The following is a 24,083-nucleotide window of genomic DNA, read 5'->3' on the forward strand; positions in this document are numbered from 1 at the left end:
TGGAGGCAACATTCCGGGAGCGTCGCCGCACACCTCTAGCCACGGCGTGACTAAGTCGACTGTGTGTGAACAACAATACGTGCGTCCTCGACTCTCTGTCGCTGGAGCCGAGTTTGACGAAGTCGCCATTGTAACTAAACGGGCTCGGCGGACCAACTATTGTGACTGAGTCGCGGGAACGTATACTGACACCCCTTCCCACGCGCCGACCAAGACGCCAGACAATGGGCGGCCGGCGGGCGCGCTGCAGTTCGGGGAATAAATGACCCTACGGTGCCGGGTCATCTCCCTTACGGTGCTTCGTCTCCCCTTTGGTGCCTGGTCAACTCGCCTACGGTGCTTGGACGGCCGTTTCCGTCACCTAGGTATTGTTAGAGGACCGAGTGTTTAAAAACCGCTGTTGTGCGGCTGCTCAGGACAGTCTCTCTCAAGCAGTCATGTTAGGCTGATGTACTTTCTCAAACAGTCATGTTAGACTGATACAAATACTGCAAATAAACCCATATTCCTCGTTCTCGATGAGAAGCAGTCCTTCCCTTCATCAACGTCCTCAGCGTGGATAAGTTCGTCGACGGCATGGGCCAGCTAGCTTTTAATTCATGCCCGACTCCAATCTTGACAACGGATCACGAGCGATGGGATTGAACCCCCTATCATAACAACTGGCTGACAGCGGTGAAATAGACTTTGCGACGTGGTGATGTGTCTGCAGTGAATGCTTGGTTCTTGCTTTGACTCTCTAGGCTTCATTTTGTGGTTGTTCTGTTTAGAGCAGTAGGGAAGCTCGATTGTTGAGTGTTAGCTAGGTTGTGTTTTCCTAGCTAGATTTAGAGAGCAGGATCAAGGCAGTAAAGCAGCAATCATGGAGTTAAGGACACTGCTGAGAGACGAGTTGTTGATTGTTGGTGAGGAACAGGGGCTAGATGTACGCAAGGAAATGGTAAAACCGGAATTATTGCAGCTAATTTCCGATCAGGCCAGTGAGAAAGAAATCTAAATCGGGTCTGAACTTCTGAAAATGAGAGAAGAACGAGAGAGAAAAGAACAAGAGAGAGAGGAACACGATAAAGATCGCGAGTTAAGAAAAATGCAACTTGAACTTGAAAGCAACCGTTTGGAGTTGTCTCAAGGAAGTGAAGGCGCTCTGGGACGATCAAGTGAGGCAGAATCGTACCTCATCGACAGGCTATTAAAGCCACTTGAGGTCGGGACCGACATAGGCTTGTTCCTAAACAATTTTGAAAGGACTTGTGAAAAGATGAACTTCGGCCCGAGTACATGGCCACAGCGGTTGCTGTCTATGTTGCCGTGTGAGGCTGCAGAGGTAATCGCCAGACTCAGTGCACAGGATGCATATGATTATGCAAAAGTGAAGGCTAGTCTCCTGAAGAAATACCGCCTTTCAGCCGAAGCTTTTCGGCAAATGTTTAGGAGCACAGGCAAGAAAGATAGCGAGGGATATCCGGAGTTTGCATATAGCTTAAAGGCCAACCTAGTCGAGTGGCTGAAAAGCGCGGAAGCGTACGACAGCAGAGACATGATCAATGAATGCATGTGTCTAGAGCAGTTTTGCAAAACCATCCCCCAAGCTATGAAACTGTGGGTGCAAGACAGCGGGAATGTAAACACTGTGGAAAGGGCGGCTGAATTAGCCGAAGAGTACGCAACCCCTAGAAAGTTGAACGCCGAGGACGGAAATTGGGATGGTCGAAATGGACCGCGGAAACCATTTCCGTTCAAAAAAGGTTTGCAGACTAGACGATCGGAGCCTGTAGACGTGGAGGAAAAGCCCGCAGAAAAGAGCGAGGAGAAACTTAACGGGGAAACCGCACAAAAGGAACAGAAAAGAAAATTCGAATCTTTTAGGCCGATCCGCTGTTATAAATGCCACAAACTGGGACATATAGCTGTAAAATGCGGGAAGCCTAGCGTAGTTATTCCCTACGTAGAGGAAAAAGAAAAGACGGAATATGGAACTTTTAAGCCCCTATCTTCACGACCTGCAAGTTAATGGCAAACCATGCTGAGTGCTAAGAGACAGTGCCGCCTCGATTGACATTGTCCATCCGTCTTACGTGACGGTAGATGATTTCATCGGAGAAGTAGAATGGATCAAACAGGTTGTAGAAGAACACAGCGTGTGTCTGCCCATGGCCAAAGTCAAAATTAGTGGACCATGCATTCGGGGAAGTAGAGACTGAGGCTGCGATTTCCAAATTTTTGTCACTGCAGTGCCCTTACATCTTTTCGAATCGTACGAATCAGTTACTGAGTGACAAAGGGCTTAAACTGGGAGAGGGCATAGTACAGGCATTGACCCGAGGCGAAGCTCGTAAAATTGCGTCGCTTTTGGCTGAAAATGCTCAAGCTAGTCCAGCGGAAGCGGAAAAAGGTATAACTTCAATACCCGAATCCGAGCTAGGCCCGAGGGACAACAAATCAGTTGAGGAGAGCCTGCCAGCTGACCAGCTCAATGAGAGCGTAGCACTAGAGTGTCAAAGTTCAAGCCTGTAGGAAGAGCAAGCTGACGCAATCGCAAGCGAGACAGGGTTGTTATTATCACCGGCTTCGAAGAACTTTGATCAGCTTTTACGTGTGGATAGAGAGTCACTGGCAGCCGAGCAAAAGGATGATGAGAGCTTAGCTAAATTACATGACACAGTTAACGAGGACATTGCTAGGCGCAACGTGACGATACATGAGAGAGGAGGATTGTTGTATCGGCACTTCAGAGATCGAAAGGTTAGGATTTTAGATCAGTTAGTCGTACCTACTAAGTACAGGGAGGACCTTTTGAGTCTAGTCTCTGTCATGGAAATGGGTGGTCCGGCCACCTAGACATGAACAAATCAAAGGAAAGATTGCTTATGGAATACTACTGGTCTGGTTATTTCAAAGACGTAGAAAACTTTGTAAGATCATGCGACGCCTGCCAGCGCTCGGGTAAACCAGGAGAGACATGGAAAGCCCCACTAAAAGTAGTGCCCTTAATAACAGAGCCTTTCGGACTACTTGTAAAAGACACGGTAGGGTCTCTTCCAAAAACAAAATCGGGCTACAGGTACTTGTTTACCATACTGTGTCCGGCTACAAAGCTTCCAGAAGCAATCCCTCTGAAAGAGCTCAGCTCCGCCGAAGTAGTAGATGCGCTTTTGACATTGTTTGCACGAGTTGGGTTTCCAGCTGAAATCCAGGCAGATCAAGGGTCAGTATTCACGAGCGCACTGACTTCCACATTCTTGAAAAAGTGCGGGGTAAAGTTAATACACAGTTCTGTCTATCACCCTCAGTCAAACAGTGTAGAGAGGTGGCATTCAGTGCTTAAGCGAGTTTTGCGTGCGCTCTGTAACGAGCACAAGGAGGACTGGGATAACTGTCTGCCGGCAACTTTGTTTGCTTTGCGAATGGTTCCACATGAAGCGACAGGGTTCTCGCCAGCAGAACTAGTGTATGGGAGGACACTCCGTTCTCCACTGAGAATGTTAAGAGAGATGTGGGAGGAAAGTGGAGAGAGTCCAACAGTGGTTGAATGAGTGCTAAATCTGCTGAAACGGCTAAGCGCAACCCAAGAACTAGTCGAAAAGAACATGGGAGTGGCTCAAAAGAAGGCCAAATTCTATTACGACAAGAACGCGAGGCTTCGTACGTTACATGCTGGAGACCAGGTAATGATCCTCAAACCTTCAAGAAAGAACAAGCTTGAAGTTCACTGGCGTTAAAGTGTTGCACAAACTTTCAGATACTAACTATGCTCTGAAAACGCCCGCTCACAGGAAGGAAGTGAGGATATGTAAAGAGCAGGATGGCACTAGTACCAAGTTTAAGGAGTATAGGGTGACCTCCAACTCTGAAATCGGCCTGGAAGAAGTAGTAGAACACTCGGTAAGCTCATACGCTCTAAGACCCGAGAAGCTAGATGAGCTAAAAGGGGTGTTAGGGGAATATATCGACAGGTTCAGCGATCGGCCAGGTAGAATCGAACTAATAACGCATAAAATAGAGCTGACTTCAACCGAACCAGTAAGATCAAAGCCTTACAGGGTGTCTCCAAGACAGAGAGAGATTATGGAGGCAGAGATACAGCGCATGCTAGAGTTGGGAGTTATTGAGCCCGCTGAGAGTGACTACACGTCACCGCTAATACTGGTAGAAACCCCTAACAAGGAATCTCCTCCGTGTGTTGACTACAGGAAGTTAAATGCCATCACTAGGGATCAGCTGTACCCGATACCCAACATTGAGGAACGAATTGAAAAACGTTAGCGCTGCTAAATACATTTCAACTATAGATCTCGTGCGGGGGCACTGGCAAGTTCCCCTTTCAGAAAGTGCCAACCGCTATGCCGCATTCATCTCACCTGTAGGCACTTTTCGCCCGCTCGCACTCAGTTTCGGGCTGAAGAACGCCCCGTTTAGCTTCTCTAAGTTATTGGATATTGTCCTAAAAGACTTCCAGGAGTTTGCCTTGCCATATCTGGATGATGAAGCAATTTTTTCGGACAGCTGGGAACAACACGTATCGCAACTCAAGCAGGTCTTCTCACGGTTGAGGGAAGCCGGCTTAACGATGAAAGCGGAGAAGTGCAGATTTGGTTGTTCACAGGTTACTTATCTGGGCCATGTTGTCGGCCAAGGCACGAGACGGCCGGCCGAGCTGAAAATAGCTACGATTGGACAATTTTCTCAGCCGCGCACGAAAACAGACCTTCGTTCATTTTTGGGACTTGTGGGGTACCATCAACGGTACATTCCGAATTACTTGCAAATGGCAAGTCCATTAACGGACGCCCTCCGAAAGGGAGCACCGAGTAGCGTACACTGGGGTAAGGAAAAGAGAACGCTTTCCAAAGTTTGAAAGCGCTATTGGTTTCTCGTCCTGTGCTTCGCGTGCCAGACTACACAAAGGAATTCATAGTTCAATGCGACGCAAGCGACAGAGGTATGGGCGTGGTACTTAGTCAGGTCGGCGACGATAACGGGGAGCATTCTATCCTCTATGCAAGCCGTAAACTTAATGTAAGAGAGGAAGCCTACAGCGCTTCAGAGAAGGAATGCGCTTGTTTGGTTTGGGCCACCCAGAAGTTTTGTTACTTGTACGGAGCGAAGTTCATCTTCGAGACCGACCACTGTCCTCTGACGTGGCTCAATCAAATGTCACACAAAAATGGCCGCTTGCTCCGATGGGGTCTCGCTCTCCAAGAGTACAACTTCTTCGTTAGATATAAGAAGGGAAAGTTGCATAGCAATGCGGATGGCTTAAGCAGGCTAATTTGAATTCTGCGTTTGAGGGTCCCGTCTAAATTTTAGGGTTACGAGTGTTAATTTTATTAAGCCAAGAAGATCCCCTCTCATTTCGCAGGTTTCCCTCCATGATTGCTGAATTTTTCAGCACGCAATTGCTTCAGAAATTGGCATAGCGAAATGGAGCATTTTTTTTTGTTTCTGCACTTAGGTTTTTTTTAAAACCTAGCGGGTCTAAAGTGAGAGCCAAGGTAAGTCATCTCGGCGCAGAGCCATGTTGTGGGGTTCATCTTGCAGTTGTCTGTCCTTGGTGGATGTTTTGGGGCGGTGACATCATTACACAAGTGGTCGCTGCGAGCCAAGGCATCACCCCCTGGCCACCAGCCGTTCTCTTTCTGCCCAGCGGTTGTCAGCGCTGGACAGTCAAGATTTTCCGGGCCATGGAGGCGCTGTTAAGAACGGCCAGCTGCAGTGCAAGTTTTGCTAACCAGTTGCGACTGTGGAGGCAACATTCCGGGCGCGTCGCCGCACACCTCTAGCCACGGCGTGACTAAGTCGACTGTGTGTGAACAACAATACGTGCGTCCTCGACTCTCCGTCGCTGGAGCCGAGTTTGACGAAGTCGCCATTGTAACAGAACGGGCATGGCGGAACAACTATTGTTACTGAGCCGCGGGACCATCTACTGGCACCCCTTCCCACGTGCCGACCAAAATGCCAGACAATGGGCGGCCGGCGGGCGCGCTGCAGTTCGGGGAATAAATGACCCTACGGTGCCGGGTCATCTCCCTTACGGTGCTTCGTCCCCCCTTCGGTGCCTGGTCAACTCGTCTACGGTGCTTGGACGGCCGTTTCCGTCACCTGGGTATTGTTAGAGGACCGAGTGTTTGAAAACCGCTGTTGTGCGGCTGCTCAGGACACTCTCTCTCAAGAAGTCATGTTAGACTGACGTACTTTCTCAAACAGTCATGTTAGACTGAAATAAATACTGTAAATAAACCCATATTCCTCGTTCTCGATGAGAAGCAGTCCTTCCCTTCATCAACGTCCTCAGCGTTGATAAGTTGGAAGACGGCATGGGCCAGCTACCTTCTAATTGATGCCCGACTTCAACCTTGACAACGGATCACGAGCGATGGGATTGAACCCGCAATCATAACAGTTAGCAGCTGAACGAGGCGGTTGTTGACGCTGCTGTATCGAAGGAGCCTATACGCTCGCTGCACATTTAGGATACGAGTTAAGCCTTGCAGCTCGGAAGCTAAATTATGAGTCGGCTTGAGAATAAGTAAAAATAGACTAATCTTCGTAGTCGCATTTAATTTAGGGAAGTGCCGTTGAATGCGGCGACCCGCCGTGGTTGCTCAGTGGATATGGTGTTGGGCTGCTGAGCACGAGGTCGCGGGATCGAATCCCGGCCACGGCGGCCGCATTTCGATGGGGGCGAAATGCGAAAACACCCGTGTGCTTAGATTTAGGTGCACGTTAAAGAACCCCAGGTGGTCGAAATTTCCGTAGTCCCCCACTACGGCGTGCCTCATAATCAGAAAGTGGTTTTGGCACGTAAAACCCTCTAATTTAACTTTTTTGAATGCGGCGGGCAGCTTTCCGTCGAAAACGGCAATGTACCGATGTCGCTACTGCTCCGTGTTCTCGCTTCTCGCTTTTTGTGTGTGGACTGTACGAAATGAGGAATGGTTTATTTCAAATCCGCACGGGCAAAACTGAACCACAGAAGTAATTTTCTTCATCCTAATGACTTAATTATCTTCAGGTCAGTCGCTCAGGTCCGCCAGCAGCAGACGCGTGAACAACGCGACTGTGACATATAGGCTTCACCTCGGATGAACGCGATCGGCATAGCCTCAAATTGTGTGTGCGCATTGCGAGGGCTGAAGTTCGTGCAGCCAACAACGCAACACCACTTGCCACACCCCCATCACTTGCCCATCCACAGGTAACGCTAATTCTCGTGACAGCAACTTCTGACGCGAAGCGTGCACTAGCTCACAATCGTCGATTCCTCCACGCTCTCCTCCCTGTCGTCTGCATGATCCCGGCATGCTCTGAGTGGGATTCTCCTGACGTCATAGTCAATGTTGCCTGTAACTGAGGAACAGGTAAGGTAGGGTGTTCGAGGCAATTTATTAAATTCATTTGTAAAAATCTGTGCAACTCTCAAATCTGCTTTTTTTGAGGAGATGACGGGTGGGGGCAGAGGAACGTGTCAAGAGAATTTCATCGACATCCCTTTGACATCGGTAAATCGCCGGAGTTACCCTTAACGGCACTTGCGCATGTCCGCTGTGTCGTCTGCTGTGCGGCTGTTTCGCACCAAGTCGGCACCGACAGTATAGAGAGGGTGCCGCAAAATCGTGAACCAGCCCTGCACTTTTTCTGCGCCTTTTGAAACGAACGGCGTGGTTCAGAGGGCGACGTTGCTGCACCGCTGAAACAAATGGCGCTGTGCAGTACCTCGTCAACTGGTTCAGGTGGTGCAGGCGAATCAAACGTGCCTTATATCTACAAATATATTATTCGTGAGATCAGCCCCTGCCAGGAAAGTCTAGGAGGGTTGGCAAGGAAAGCATCGTCTAAAAAAATTGGGGCAGCGGGATAAAAAAGCGCTGTTTAACTACAACATCGCCTCTTCACTTTAGCCCTGCGCAATGGTGCAGTTTGTCGATAATCACAGGTCCATTTAGAAGCTGCGCCAACTGTAACCTGCATACTAAATGATACGTTTTAGCGCTAGCGTACCTGGCGATGGTCATGTCATCCTCAACGTCTGCGAAAACGGTTGGCTGAACAAAGAACCCGCGCGTGCCGAGCCGGCGACCACCACAGCGTAGCTTGGCACCCTCGTTTTGTCCTATCTCGATATAGCCAAGGATACGATCCAGTTGGGTTTCGTCGATCTGCGCAGAGAAATCACTAAGCATGAGAAAGTGTTGCGTGTAAGTGCTCTTGCGGTGGCATAAGTTCGCCTCTTGTAATTATACCCCTACACACACACACACTTTGGTCTCAGCCTCTCGACGATTGCATGCGAGCTGACAGATGAGGAGGAGTCCGCCAGCTGAATTCGACGGACTGTCGCAAAGCCGTCAGAAAGCCACCGACAAGCGGCGGCTCTGCATCAAAGACATACCTGAGCACCCTGTGTGCACCGTTCGTCGAATGGGTCCCCGACCACCCTCTTCTTGGCGAGCTCCACGGCCTTGGCCACAAACTGGTCGTACACATCGGTGTGCACGTAGGCCCGCGTCGCGGCGCAGCAGATCTCGCCCTGGTTCCAGAACACGGCCTCGTGCGCCAGGTTAGCGGCCAGGTCCACTGGGCCAAATGGATTCCCGCAAAGAAATGAATTTGTGCTTATTCAGGGCACTCAGCTGTTTGATTGCGCACAATCAATTCTCGAAGTCTCTACAATTTAATGTGACAATTATTCGCCTAACTCACCACACTTCATCCCCTGTCTCGGTGTTTTGCGCCTTCCAAAGTTCTCAAAAGGCACGCCAGGCAATGGCAATGCTGATGGCTACGAAGTATAATTATGACAACAGCGGCATAAGACGACGAAGATAGTTCAGCACAATGCGTTCGCGGGCTAGTTGGTGCGAATCCATGAATACTTTGTTTAGCGCAAAAAGACAGACACAAGAAAGACGACAGCAGATCGCCTTGTCCTGTCCTCTTTCTTGTGTCTGTCTTTTTGCGCTAAACAAAGTATTCACGACGAAGATGATTGCATAATGAATAACATGGCTTGATAACGGCTACGATGATGAAACATGCGACCTTTAAAGTGCAAACATCGTACTTCCAGTGTTATTCAGAGAAAAGACGGGGAATGCGGGAGATGGAAATTCAAGACGATGAGCAAAACGTGAACAAGGTGAATGCAGGAGCCAGGATTATTGCATTACATGGACGGCTACACTGCGTAAGATTTGCGGTATTGTAAAAAAAAAAAATCACACAGGAACTCCATTACATGGACGGCTACACTGCGTAAGATTTGCGGTATTGTAAAAAAAAATCACACAGGAACTCCTTTGGGAGTTCCTGTGTGATTTTTTTTTACAATACCGCAAATCTTACGCAGTGTAGCCGTCCGTGTAATGCAATAATCCTGGCTCTTGCATTCCCTTTGGGAGTTCGATCCCTAAGTATCCGCAAGCATTGTACCATTTGCTCATCTCCACGCAGCCCGGTGTCATTATCAATGATATGAGACTTGATCAAGTCAGTACAAACGACAGTGCTGCGGTGACATGAATTGCTGCGGACGGCGGCTCAAGGAGCATTGATGACGCAAGCAAAGTACTGCAGGTGGCGGCGCCAAGTGCGCTGATGACCAATGGCGTAGCCACTGGTCATCACAAATTAACAAGTCGAGGACAAATATTTTAATGAAATATTGTCATTCAAGAACCTTCTTTGTATTTTTGTACATATGCAACCACCAGCAAAAAATCTCAATGACGCTGTCCTTTGTTAAAATGTATTGCGCAGCAGCAACTGTCACCTGTCGTGTATTGTGAGTAATTGCACCGAAATTATAGTCTCAACAGACAGCGTATATAAAAAGCAGGAGTTCTACAAAATATATATATTGTGAGAATTATTCATACGCTTCATATTCTCACCTGTACATAGTCATCATCACCGTTTGAAGCCTGGTGGTGGGGCTCTCACTCGGGAGAATAAAGAAGGGACTGGCTTCCTAAACTTTGTCTCACAAGTGGTGGAGTGTGCTGTCCGGTTTCTTCGTCCTCTCACTTCCGGTCTCTCTCCAGTTTCACCTACGCTACATCTCTGGAGCTCCGCTCGGGTCGCCGCCTCTACCAACTGCACTCGACCATGTCCCAAGACCAGCAGACTAATACCACGGCATCCACCTTGCCTGCTCCTGCGGGAACCCCTTCTTGGGCGGTCACGACCCCTCTGAAGGATCCACACGTGTTTGCTGGACATCCAGACGACGAGGTTGAAGACTGGCTGGAGTTATACGAGAGAGTGAGTGAATTTAACCACTGAAACGAATCTGCAAAACATGCTCACGTCGCCTTTTACCTGACCGGCGTCGCAAAAACTTGGTTTTACAATCATGAGCTTGATTTCGTCAACTTGAGCACCTTTAAACACCACCTACGCCAGGTTTTGGCGAACTAGTGTGTTCGCACCGATATCGCCAAGAAGAAGCTTGCTGAGCGTGTCCAGCACTCCGGCCAGTCTTACACTTCGTACATAGAGTACATAGAGGACGTCCTCGCCCTCAGCCGCCACGTGAACACCTCCATGGCAGAGAGTGACCGCGTGCGTTACCTGCTCAAGGGTATTCGGACGGTGGCATTAAAGGCGCTTGTAGTGCTGAACCCCACTACCGTCGCAGACATCATCAGTACGTGTCAGCGTCTCGATGCGCTTCATATGCTCTGCTACACCCTGACACATCTGATTTCAAGGTCTCCAACGACAGTGAACTATGTGCCTTGATTCGCTCCATCATCCGTGAGGTACTGCACGCCCAAGCTTCGTCAACCCCTCCTGAGTAGAGTCACTGGAAAAAATTTCAGAGTACCGCAAAGGTCGGGATTTGACTGGCAACACTGAGCGGCCACCGCCATATATACCTTCCAAGCCGACTGCGTCGCGGGAAGGCCGCCGTGTTGGAAGAGCTTGATATTCGGTTACACATCGGGTTGAGTGTTTACTCAAGTAAAAATACTTTGTGCCTGGAGATAATGGTTGCTAAGAACGAAAAGGAAATGTTATTTTGTGCTAAGTAATGCAGCCGGTGGTTGTTTTGCACGCCGATCGTGTTTACTGCTGGAACTGTGCTACAATTGTCTGTTTACAATGTTTTGCCTCCCATCGCTTGAATTTCGGCGTAGACTGCATCGCCTACAAACTTTGTTTAATATCGTTAATAAACAAACAAAAATGGATCCCGACATATACATCAATTTCAACAAAACAAGAGAAACCAGACGCAAGCACAGCAAAACGATTGTGATGCCACCGACTAAAACTACTGCTTATCGCTTCTCGTTTTTCCCTCGAACTATAGCAGAGTGGAATGCTCTACCGCAAGAAGTCGCTTCTATGTCCTCGGTTGATTCATTTGTGGCTGCCGTACAATCTTTGCAATGAAGCGTGTTCGTTTTAGAATCACCATTTTCCTATTTTTGTAATTTTGTACATGCTGCCTTTCCCGACGCAATAGTCTGTATCATTAAGCATTCTTTTTTTATGGTTCCTCGTAACCTAAGTTTTTGTTGTTTTTGACTTGCAGTGCCGACTTTGTATACACTCACTCCTGCCTGGACTGCCAAGAGGCAGTTGGCAGTATGTAATAAATAAATAAAATAAAAGAAATAAATAAATTGTCGGCAGCAGGTTAGCGCTGTTAGGGTGGCTAGAATAGACCCTAGCGCTGTTATCGGGAGCTTATGCACGCGTTTTTTTCTCCTTCCGCGGAGCGAGCTACGAAGGAAACATTTCGTCACTTAGAGCCGCAATGAGGCAAGCTTGTGCTTTTGGGCATGAACATCGTGGACCACCGCCAGCTTCTATTGAATGTTTCCAAGCAGGACGAAACTAACACCTGACAGTGTCACAGGTACGTACGTTCATTGTATAATTTCACCAGCTAAATCAGGTACATTTAATTTAGTTTGTAATCGGATACCGCGCGTTCTCGACTCTACCGGGTGGCTTCGTCCGCCGTATACGCACGACACACATACGATTGCCATGTGCGCACCTGTGTTTGGCCATGATCGTAAGACAGTCTGTGCACAGCAGGTGTAAAAACCAACTTCGATGACCATTTTGTGCACTAAACCTTGTGGAAGGCCAATATGAGCCATTTGCGTGATTACAGCAACGTATATGTACTTCTGTACACTGATAATGAGCGAGAGTTTGCTACATTGCGATTTATGAATGCGGCTGTTTAGTGCGTTCATGAGCAGCTACTCTTCTCAACCTATTTATGACTGTTTTCTTAGACTGCCAAGATTTGCTGCCTGTGTAAAAAAAAAAAAAGGCAGGAACGCCCGCTGGTGACGCCGCACATTTTTTCTACGTTACATGGGCGATGTATAAAATTCTTGTGTTTTTATAGCGGTTTATGTAAATACATAGTGGCAAAGCGAAACTAAAGCTAATGGGTGTTCTGTTGTTTATTTCTTGTTATGCATCAAGCACAACATTATTTGGGTATGCACCGTAGCATTTCAACATAAAACATAATATGTATGCTGACTTCAGTTCATTGTATGTGCTCGGCTTACAAGCTCAAAATTTGAACCATGTGTTGTGAATATCACCAGGCCGTTGGTTTCAACCTCAAAATGCGTATTTATAAATAAGCAAAGGATAAGTTGAATGCCCATCCACTCTAGGCTTCTCAAAGTCTTCAGCACAAAAGTGATCCTGCAAATGTTTGTTGTATGGTTAGAAGTGTGATGCTGGTCACCCTAACGCTGGGCTACCCAAGGAGGCTCCCAGGGCTTTTTTTAATGAAGCCCTGTTTCAGACATGTGAAACAAGAAAAAGATAGAAGATAGCTGTAATAATAAGTTGAAAGACCCAACTAATGAGACGAAGAACACGTTATAAAGGTTTAGAAGTTTACGCAGTGAGACAATTAGCTCAATTGGGATGTAAACGCGCATGTGGCCGCAAACACGCAGCTTAAAGGATTGCTAACATTTAACCCATTTATATTTTTCTACCAGAAAGCGGCCGTTATGTGGACGCACGACATGCACTGACCATGTTTTTATTGACTGCGATCGTCACGGTCTGCGAAAAACAAGTGCCATATGGGTCGAGTGACTCGAGGCGAGAGCGCGCTCACGTGCGCGGAGAAATAATGCGAGTACTTGGTGCACGTGAGGACGTGGAATATTCGCACGACAAGTGTGCCTTCGCGTGCCACGATCACGGAATAACCGCGTGTGTTGAGCAACAAACGCGTACACGTGTACCCGCCTCAAGCGGGCAAGACTCGAACGATCCCTGCAATGAACTCCTATTTTCATAGCATCGCTAACACCGCTTGCACTTCGCTTAAGCATCTTCTAAAACACTGCCGAAAAGCACAAGCAAGGTGTACTTATACCTCGCAGACGCGGGTGCTTTTTTTTTTAGGCTTGAAGTTCTCCCGGCCGATTCTGTGTAACCACGCAGAACGACGCTCTCGGTCATTTTTCCCGGTCGGAATCGAGAAAAAAGATTTTCCAGACTCGGCTCGGTTGCTGCATCCGAAGGCGCAGCAGCCAAGCATGATTTCCTTGCAGTGAAACGCGAGCGCGAAGATCGGAACACAAAAACACTTAGGGGACCTGCGCTGCCTGCGCTCTAACTCAGCCGGCCCGCCCGGCGCTTGGAAGGTGTATGGCACTCCAAAGTCACGTGCTACGGTTGGGCCAATGAACGCGTCGGCGGCGCGGGGAAACGAATGCGGTACTCTGAAATTTTTTCCAATGACTCTACTCCTGAGGTCCATATGACGCCTCCTGGTGGCGGCCTACGCCATATCGTGAGGGAAGAGATAGCTGCCCTGACCTGCCCGCAAGTCCCGAGCCCACACCCTATCCCTACACCAACTTACGCTCAGGTTGCCTCTAAAGTGCCACCCTCCCAGCAGCCACCCCAACATGCACCTGCATCGCACGTGTCCCTGAATCCTATCACTACACGACCACCACCTCTTCCGTCTTACAACGCATGGAGCCCATCTCGACCGGTTTGCTACTACTGCGGCATCTAAGGCCGGTGAGATGACTTCTAAGGCCATCTTCTAAGGCCCCCTCTCAGCAGGCCAACAGCACCCATACGACAAGCCCTGTAGGCGATTTTGTTTTACTAGTGCCTCGTGCGGGGCAATTCTAACTGTCAAATTTTTCGATTCATAATTTAATGGCGGTTAATTGCCTGCAGTCGCATGAGCGAGAACAGAAAAGCAGGCATTGTCATGCTGTCGCATGCATTTCCCCGAGGCACTGCGCATGGCTGTTACCACCCTTGTTCGACTAAGGTTCTTGGCCTTGTCAGGAACCTTAGTCGAACAAAGTTCTGTTTTTATCAGAGTCTGGTCCTGCCTTCATAAGGGTGATCAATCTGACCAAAGTAGTTCCACGCACACGCGCGCGCGCGCGCGCACGCACGCACGCACGCACGCACGCGGCAGACGACGCGGTTGTTGCCACCCTGTAAGGAGCGGCGGGTGAAGAGGAGGCACCCTAGTCCCTTTGGGTACCCAAATCAGTTTGTGTACCCAGAATCGAAAACTTTCCACATTACCGACCCTTTTCCGTATGTCCGTTTCTAGCCTCTACACTAGAAACGCACTCTCACCCATTCTTTTTCTGCCTTATTCGATAATCACAGTCTCATTTGAGTATTTATCTTCTCAAATATTATAATTAGATGAAAAGTGTCGAGGAGAAAATCGTAGAGCAACATGAAAAACTATTTTCCGAGCATGAAAGAAGCCCGCGTATATACGCAAGATGCCTCGAGCGACCAGTCGCGCGGCAATTCTGGGTGCATTCACGAGCTCCTTTCACGTTCGGAGAAACACTTCGAAACAGCATTCGAAAGCATTCGAAACGGGAAGCTGTTTCAGACACCCCACAAGGTTATTTATCCACAATAATCTGTTGTGGAAGTTTCCCGAGACTAAGCAAAATCCATTGAAATAGTCATTTGCTACGAACAAAGTGAATTCTACAAAAGCAGCGCCCAAGTTCAGTTTGAAGGGGGTGGCCGGAGCCGCCGCATTGTTTTACATAAGTTACGTAAACCGCGCAAAGATGGGGAATTTTATATTTTTCGTACGCAATGTAGTGACCGCAAACCGCTGAGCTTACGAAAGAGCGTGAGAGGTATACAAAAGAACCCAAAGAAGTACAAAAGAACGCAAGGCAGTCGTGGCGCTTTGCAAGGTCACTTTTAGGATGCCTGAATGCGCACCTCCTCCGCCACCACGCGTCAGCGCTCTAGAAGCACGGTACTGCGGAGTGAGATTGAGCATGTCGCCTGCTGCAGCAGACGACGCGGTTGTCGCCACCCTGTAAGGAGCGGTGGGGGAGGAGGAGCCACCCTAGTCGCTTTGGGTACCCAAATCAGTTTGCGTACCCAGAATCGAAAACTTTCCATATTACTGACCCTCTTCCGTATGTCCGTTTTTAGCCTCTACACTCTAAGAAACGTTTACACCCTTTAGGGTGTATATTTGCCACACAACAATAATCGTCATCTGCCTTACTTGCGTTTCCTCTCTTGAAAAGTCGGCGCTCGCCACTTTCCTGTCAAGAAGGCTGTGTCAAGCTGAAAACGCGCAAGCCGTTTGTGACTAGGAAGTACCGGGCTCGCAGCGCTAAATAAAGTAAATGCGGAAAAGACAGATGACGATTATTGTTGTGTGTCAAGATACGACACAAAGGGTGCAAACTTTTTTGAGAGTGTAGCCTCTTGCTAGGCATATCTCGAAAACAGTGCAGAATAAAAATGTGCCAGAACTGGTGACGATAATAATCGACGAACCACATATTTTTTTTTCTGACAGTCGCGCTGATGATAACGAGTATAATGATGATGCTTGACATATGATGATTATTGATATCATCATGACGATAATGGATGATAGAAATTTGGTAGGCAATTCAACCTTTAGTTAACGTCGATCAAAAGTCGCTCTGTATGATGTAGGATGAACTGTGTAACAAAATGCGCACTTCATCCCTTCGATTCGCACACCCAACTCGCCTTTCATTGTGTTTGATCGACTTCAACTAGAGGCTGAATCGCCATCCCACTATTTTTGTATGGTTATGCCCAATGGCTAGCCGCGAATCCCTATTCTTACAGCAATACATATTGTTTTTTTTTTTTTTTTGCAAACATAAGTCTGCAAGTAGTGCCAAGGCAGGAAGACCACAGGGGCCTTTCGATCAACGACCTTTGCGGAGCTGGTGTCTGTGTGCATGTCTCAATGAGTCATCTTTATTACGGCCCTGATTCTGGGAAGAAGGGAAGGGGGGATTGTGGTGAAGGCAGATAGGGTGGCTCCATTCTATGCTGCGAGGTATGTGCTTGTCCTGCTCTGTGAGTCAGAGTTCCTGCCTTCCGATTTGTGGCGGGTTGCTCCATGACCACCTTCGTGGCTACCAGGAAAGCAACCAGCGCCTGTGTTCGTGTCTCCCTTCCCCCCTTTTTGTGTACTTCATTGCGCTACGCCCAGCTGTGGATTCATATCAACTAGTCCGTTCGACTTGCTTGCAAAGGGCATCGCTTGAGCTTATTAGCGTAGGGTTTGCGCAGGTTAGAGTAGCTCCTGTTACGCAGTGTAGTGCAACAGTATAGGGATTAAATGATAAAGAAATGTTCGTAAGTCAAAGGAATGGTTAAAATGAGATAACACACCTATTCTTTCGAGGTAGCCTCGCAGTCATCCGTCCAACAGAACGGCACGTCTTTTTTTCCTTGTTAAGGTAGTCAAACGCCCAGTTTTAAGGGCATGCAGTCTTTAAGAAATGCGCTAAGATGATCTGCCAGCCTCCTAAACAGGTGTAGAGACTGGATATCGGAAGACTTCACGAACTTTGCAATGCATACCACAAGTTATTACTTTGTGTTCTTCGTAATGTTATCCAGTGCTCTACGAAAACACTGACTCGCCATCCCGGCCCTGCAAAAGTAGATGTCCAAACAAGCTTTTCAAAACCACAACTACAACTGCTGAGTGGGACATGCAATGCTTTATTGCTTTGGAGTAATGGGAGTAATGGTAGTTTTAACAGCACGCCGCCGCCCATAGCGGGTCAGCAACAACATGGAAATTCGTTGCTGGGCTGGTTATTTCACATACGAAAGGCTAAGGACGTCACTTCTCACGCTGCGGCAGTTTGCGCAGCAGCCATATTTACCGGGAAACGTATGCGGGGAGCGCTACGTGCTTCGCATTGTTGTCAGAAGCCCCTTGTCATCAAGTCTGTGGTTGGGATGTTGGTTTTGTGCTTGTCCTTTATTGAAACGTATGCTGTTTTGCATGTTGTATGCGTGACTCCAAAGAATGTACGCACTGTTCGCGTCACTTCGTTGAGTGGTTGAAGCCTCTGCATTACGGTGTTACTGCTCCTGGCCTGCACTGCCGAAATTTTTAGAGTGGACGCGGAAACAAAAAATGCTGACCACCGAGGGGGTAACAGATTCGCCGTAAAAGATGCTTTTCATGATGACGCTCGATATTGTAATACACGATATTATCACTTGCGCAGACATTGCCAAAACGGCTCATGTAATGATTCAGAACCTTATTCATCATTTTAGAGCGCAGCTCTTTGGCGTCCGTTCCTGGGTTTCGCGTCGTCGTCGTCGTCGTCGTCGGCGTTGTCGGCGTTGTCGTCGGCCTCGTAACCAGCTCGCCGACGAATCTGCTGCTCCGCCGCCGCGCATGCGCGCTGTCGGCTCTCCGGGCGAGGGAGGATGATGGAAGGGAGGAGGAGAGACTGTGGAGGAGGGCTGGCTACACAAATGGCTCTTTGGCGTCCGTTCCTGGGTTTCGCGTCGTAGCTCGCCGACGAATCTGCTCCGCCGCCGCGCATGCGCGCTGTCGGCTCTCCGGGCGAGGGAGGATGATGGAAGGGAGGAGGAGAGACTGTGGAGGAGGGCTGGCTACACAAATGGCTCTTTGGCGTCCGTTCCTGGGTTTCGCGTCGTAGCTCGCCGACGAATCTGCTCCGCCGCCGCGCATGCGCGCTGTCGGCTCTCCGGGCGAGGGAGGATGATGGAAGGGAGGAGGAGAGACTGTGGAGGAGGGCTGGCTACACAAATGGCTCTTTGGCGTCCGTTCCTGGGTTTCGCGTCGTAGCTCGCCGACGAATCTGCTCCGCCGCCGCGCATGCGCGCTGTCGGCTCTCCGGGCGAGGGAGGATGATGGAAGGGAGGAGGAGAGACTGTGGAGGAGGGCTGGCTACACAAATGGCTCTTTGGCGTCCGTTCCTGGGTTTCGCGTCGTCGTCGGCGTTATCGTCGGCCTCATAACCAGCTCCGCCCCCCTTTCATCCCCCCAGCGCTAGCAGCGACCGACTGATACCGCTTTCGTGAGTCCGCTACCGCACTCACGAAAGACGTCGTGCACTTCCTGCAACTCGCATTAACCGTCCATCGATCCACACCGATGTTAGTAGTGGGGGACTTTAATGTTGACATAAAGACAAACAGCAATTTCCTAACACTTATGCCGGAGAACATCCCGTTCCTCTCGCTCGTAACGCGTCCCACGGCTGTGACAACCTCGCGAGGCACTTGTATAGATCTCGTCTTTGAGAATCAAGCATTGGTGTACCAAGTCAAACATATATCAGTCTATTTCTCCGACCACAAAGCTTCCTTCATGACTGTCAAGAACTGTTAGTGGAGTCTTTGTTAAAGGAATACGTGTGAAAAATAAAAAAAATTCTGTGATAGCGCATACATGTGTTGCTCGATTTCTTTGCCTCAATCTATCGAAAAGGTGAAACAGCTTATTTGCTGCGCTCAAATTTCGCATTAGGAAGTAACGTAATCGTCGGTAATTTTTTTCTGCAATCAGCTGGGACTAGCTGGGCGAATTGGTCGATTCGAAGAGGTTGTATTCGTGAATATCAAATGGAATTGTAAGAGCATTGTACAGCTCTGCATCTTCTTGAAGCAGTGCTAGCCAAAATGATATTCCAGAGGTATATCAAATAAAACAAATTTGACCAGAAATGTCAATGATTCAGTATATTCAAGGCATAGGAAGTGGAACGAAACGTGTCTGGTTGCTAATTGTTTTATAGCGATGCCTTGTATGTTTATGTACTTCAAACGTAACAACATCATTCTCATTTAATTTTTATGGTTATGTGCAACACCGCTCACTAGCTGCGCCAAAACACAAACTTGAAATCAGGTGGATGCATAGTGCGAGATTCCCGCGCAGCAATTGTCGAGGGAAGAATGGTGATGACAGGTGTATGCAGCGAAAAGCACGACAAGCATCGAGCAACATTGAAAGGGCGCAATGTACGTCTCGTGTCACAGTGGCGCGTACCCTTTCTGGAAGATTGGCATAACGGGCACACAGCCAGTGACACATAAAATATTACTAAATCAAAGTAAATACAGCAAATCAATGGAACAGTTACGTATTACCATGTCTACTCTATTTAGACGAGAAAGACGGCGACGGGAGGTTTAATGGACTTCGTTCAGCAGTGTGAAAGATCTGAAGACGAAGAAGACGACTTTACGTTTGATCTCTTAAACAGGCCCCTCTTGTAATGCGTGTCCTCGCCTCTAGCTTTCCGTGCACCATGACAACGTAATTCACCTCACGCCTGTTTCGTTAATGGTGTCAGTTTGCTTTAGATATTATACCTGTGAGCCTGCATAATATTTTTAGGTTTTATGCAGGATTTTTTTTTGCTGCACAAAACATAACTGCGCATAACTGCACGTGTCGTAAGCCCATTCACTGGTAATTCCGTTCGGCACACATGTAACCTTTACATAAATGCTTCAAGATATGGTTCACCCAGACAGATACCATGCCAAACACGGGAGTGTAGGCAAGACCTTTAAAGATGTAGGCCTAAGCAAGGCACTCACAATCTGCGTCAGGGAAGATGATAAGGGGGCTTTTTCCACCCAACTCGAGCGAAACCTTCTTGAGGTTGGACTGACCAGAAGCCTGCAAGACCAGTCGGCCGACCTGGAAAACAAAGGGAGGGGGGGTCACAACCGGTGATCAAACACACAGAGAGCACTGTAGGCGGCATTATCGTTCTGTCGCTCCAAACGTCTGCAGCACAGCTTAAGACATTAGGTAACGAGAAATCTGGGGCCTTAGCTGTTAAAGCCTAATGAATGCAGCGAAACAATTTAATAGCGTGGATGATGCCACCGGTAGTTAGAAATGCTTATACGTGTTTGAAGAGATTTTTCAGGCAGAGAAGTTGGTAAGAACGGCAGTTCGACGATGTTGAATAAGCAGTCCACATGTTGCACCTGTTCGCACAACTCAAGCAATCTTATTCAGGAACGTTTTAATCCAACACAAGGAGCGCATATTGAAAGATTTTGTTAAAAATATTTGCGAGAAGACACCTTTACGTAAGTAACACATTCCACATGCACCTTTCATAAAACTGCGTCTAGTGCCCCTTGCAAACTAGATCACATATGTTCAGTGTTGTCTCTGAAAACGCTTCGGCCGCTGCGACCACACTCCGCAGGGGCCGGAATACAAAAACGCTCGTGTAGTGCACTTTGGGCACTCGTTAAATGAAGTCAGTTGGCCAAAATTTATCCGCAGCACCTGGCTACGACTTACCTCATAATAAGATCGCGGTTTTGGCACAAAAAAACAAAAAATATATTTTATTTCAAGATTAAGGATTCTTCGCAGGACCACAAGAAGAGTGCTGAGCCCCGGTGTTGCATATTTGATTTTTTTTGCATTGCGTCCAAGCCGGCACACACAGCGAAGCACCAGTGTTCAAGCGGGTAATAGCAGCGCTATACCTCACTTGCCAGAAAGCTGTAGGTGTGCTCTGCAATTAGACATGATGGAAAGCTTGAAAGCCAGGACAGCCCGGTTACTCACTGAGGTACTTTTTGAAGCGAATAATGGCACACATTGCTGCAAAATTGCCCAGTCATGACTTGTTCACAAGCAGGTGTTCGCAACAGGAAATGGTCATCAGGGTGACCACAGAGAATCGTATTTACGAAAAGCTGTTAATGGCGCGATTATCGCCAATAGTGCCCAGCCGTGTCCAGTTCACAATAAGAAATAATTATGATTCTAGCATTGCAGCAGTGATAAAATGACTACAAATGTTGGACGACATGTCGACAGTAGATGGAAAGGACGAACACCCCGCAACTGGAGTCGATCCTGAGAGAAGGAGGAGGATGGAACTTTATTATTGCAGAAACCATTGCGCGGTTCATTATCGGGTGGTTCCCTCTGACAGGGCTTCACTGGTGATCATGGCTCGCCGGGCCTGGTCGAGGGTCGCCAGTTGGCTTCCCAGGTCCAGTTCGGAGAGTCTCGCCTCCCAAGACCACGTAGTGAGTGTGTGTGTTGTGACTCCGGGCGAGATTGCGTCTAAGGCAGAAAGCTGGGCTAGTTGGTGTCATCATTAATCAAAAGACTTGCGCAAATAACAGGAAAACAGACAGAGAAGACGACAGGACGAGCGCTCGTCCTGTCGTCTTCTCTGTCTGTGTCCCTGTTATTTGCGCTAGTTTTTTTATTAATGAGATTATGTCGCCCGGACGGTCGGTGCATTCGTGTGTTATGTGCGCGGGTGTCGCTGTGTGGTTGCGTTGGTTGTGTGGGACATGTCCGGGACGTATATCTGTCTGGGGAGATTGCATGTAGGCGAGATAAGTGTGGGTACGTGTCCGTTTGCAGGCGGCGCCAGTCCCTTGACTGGAGTTTATTGATAGCTTTGTGTAGGGGAGCGTATTGTGTTATTTCGAGACGTTGGTCCTGTAGTATTTGTTGACTTGTGGTTAATAACTCGTGGGTCGCTCGTCGGTCTGTCGGAGGCTGAAGAACGGTGTGGTCTGCCGCTCGGCTACTGAGACCTCGAGCTGCGCAGTTCACCTCTTCCTTGCCCCGCAGGCCATCGTGCCTGGGGCACCAGACGATACCATGGGTCCATTCTCGTGAGTGGCCCTGGATTCGAATGGCTGGTATAGGGAGTGTTCCATTCATGTATAAACGACACGCCGCTTGTGAGTCCGTAAGGACATGGGCGGACCTTCCCTTGCTCTCCTTGTCGCGAAGTGCGAAAGCGATCGCTGCTGCTTCTGCTGCTGCGCTGCATGCGGCGTGGATGGAGGCAGAGGCTACCAGGTTCCCCTGATTGACGACGTCGATTGTGTGTTTGGGTCCACGATGTGGTGACGAGGGATACAGGCTAGCGTCCCTGTAGTATCTATCTGGATCTCTGAAACAGCGTTTATGCAATATGCGGGCACGCGCTGCTCTTCTCTCTTGATTGTGGGTGGGGTGCATGTTCTTGGGGATAGGGTTTACTACAATATTTTCTCTAATGTGGCTAGGCAGGAGTTGTGTTTCTTCTTTGCAGTATTGGGGTGTCAGCGAGTACCCTAGCCTTTGAAGAAGGTGCCTTCCCTGTTGTGTCTTGTTCAGGCTGTCCCTCTGCGCTATGAGCGTGGCATTTCCTAGCTGCTCAAAGGTGGTGTATACCCCTAGCGCTAGTAATTTCTTTGTACTTGTGCTTGACGGTAGCTGTAAGGCCGTTTTGTACGCTGTTCTTATAAAAGTGTTCATGAGCTCTGTCTCGCTTTTGCGCTTGACTTGATACAGGAGGGCGTACGTAGCAAGGCTGATGACGAGGACTTGTACCAGTCTTAAGGTTTCGTCCTCTGTGAAACCATCTTTGCTGCGCGTTACTCTGGCGAAGAGTGATGCGATGCTTCTTATAACGTAATTTAATTTCTCTGAGGCTACCTTTATGCCGTTGTTCTCCTGGACATGCATACCTAGTAAGCGTGCTGTCGGGACGAGCTTTATAGGTCGCCCGGTAATCTCGAGATGTATTGGCGGGGCTCGATGTTTCTTAGCTTGCTTGGGCCGGACATGAAGGTACTCCGACTTGTGTAGGGCACATCTCATTCCTGCTGTGGTTAGGCATGACTCGATGTGTCCGATGGCTGTGAGTAATGTGTTTTCTCTGTCGCCGTATGAACCCTTGGTAGCCCATAGGGTGATATCGTCGGCAAAGAAGAGACATCCGAGTTTTGGGATGTTTTCCACTTGTAAAGCAAGTTTTCTAAGTCCGATGTTGAAGACGAAAGGAGATATTACTTATCCTTGCGGAGCACCCTTCTGCGGTAGATCATAGATGTCTGATTGTATGCCTGCTATGCCGATGTGGGCTTTGCGGTGACTAAGAAAAGCCACTGTATACTGATATACTCGCTCTCCGCATCCTGTGGTGGCGAGGCCATCTAGAATGGTTTCATGTGCTGTATTAACAAAGGCTTTTTCCACGTCGAGGGCTAGGAGTATGTTGTCGTTGCTTCCCGGTTATGGGTTGAGGACTTCTTCCTTGAGAACGAGGAAGACATCATGTGCTGACATGCCTTTCCGGAATCCGTACATGCAATTGGGATGTAGTCCATGTTCCTCCATGTGTTGTTCTATTCGAGTGAGTACAATTTGTTCAAAAAGTTGGCCCAGGCAAGACGTGAGCGAGATCGGTCATAATTGATCGAGCCACTTCCCCTCTAAAAGACTGACCGCAACTGCGCCATAGCATCTTCCCTTTGTTCTTTATATTTATTGACGCAAACAAATGGCGATTCCAGGAAGGCTAACACACACGAGTGAGCTAATGACAGTCATCGCAGGTGCACCGGTGATAAAAAGAATCGTCACTCTCAGAAGGCGGAGTGAAAAGCTTATCGAAAGGGACGGTAAAGAGGTAGGCCAGAGGAGCTTGTCTCCGTCCTGCTACTCCACAACTTGCGAGATACAGAAAAAAGTAAGGGAGGAAAATGAGGCTATGACGTATTACTACAGTGAGTGCTCGTGATCAGCTGAACATACGGTACACGCACCGTGCAATTCATATGCACGCTACTCGCTCTTTTTTGCTTATTGAGGACTACTACTAAGTTATACCAAGTTCCAGGGCACTAGTGGTGGATCGCGCCCGCTACACGAGGCAGTCATAGCTAAAGCAGCAGCAAAGTGAACGAAGTAAATTTTTTGCCAGCTGCCATGGTTTAATGCGACAAGAACATCTTTTCGT

General features: G+C 48.4%; 1 protein-coding gene across 2 annotated transcripts in view; it reads right to left on the reverse strand.

The window, feature by feature from the left end:
- The window catches only part of LOC135911970 (aldehyde dehydrogenase 1A1-like), a 360,058-nt gene that overhangs the window by 61,588 nt on the left and 274,387 nt on the right, over nt 1-24,083 (reverse strand). For both annotated transcript variants that reach the window (XM_065444352.2, XM_070527411.1), the window contains exons 15-17: nt 19,897-19,999; nt 8,393-8,577; nt 8,002-8,159 (exon numbers count right to left, since the gene is read on the reverse strand). In XM_065444352.2, coding sequence (XP_065300424.2) covers nt 8,002-8,159; nt 8,393-8,577; nt 19,897-19,999 — 446 coding nt within the window. The remainder of the gene's footprint in view (nt 1-8,001; nt 8,160-8,392; nt 8,578-19,896; nt 20,000-24,083) is intronic.

The sequence above is a fragment of the Dermacentor albipictus genome, chromosome 10 (genome assembly GCF_038994185.2).
Source record: "Dermacentor albipictus isolate Rhodes 1998 colony chromosome 10, USDA_Dalb.pri_finalv2, whole genome shotgun sequence".
Classification (NCBI taxonomy): Eukaryota; Metazoa; Arthropoda; class Arachnida; order Ixodida; family Ixodidae; genus Dermacentor; species Dermacentor albipictus.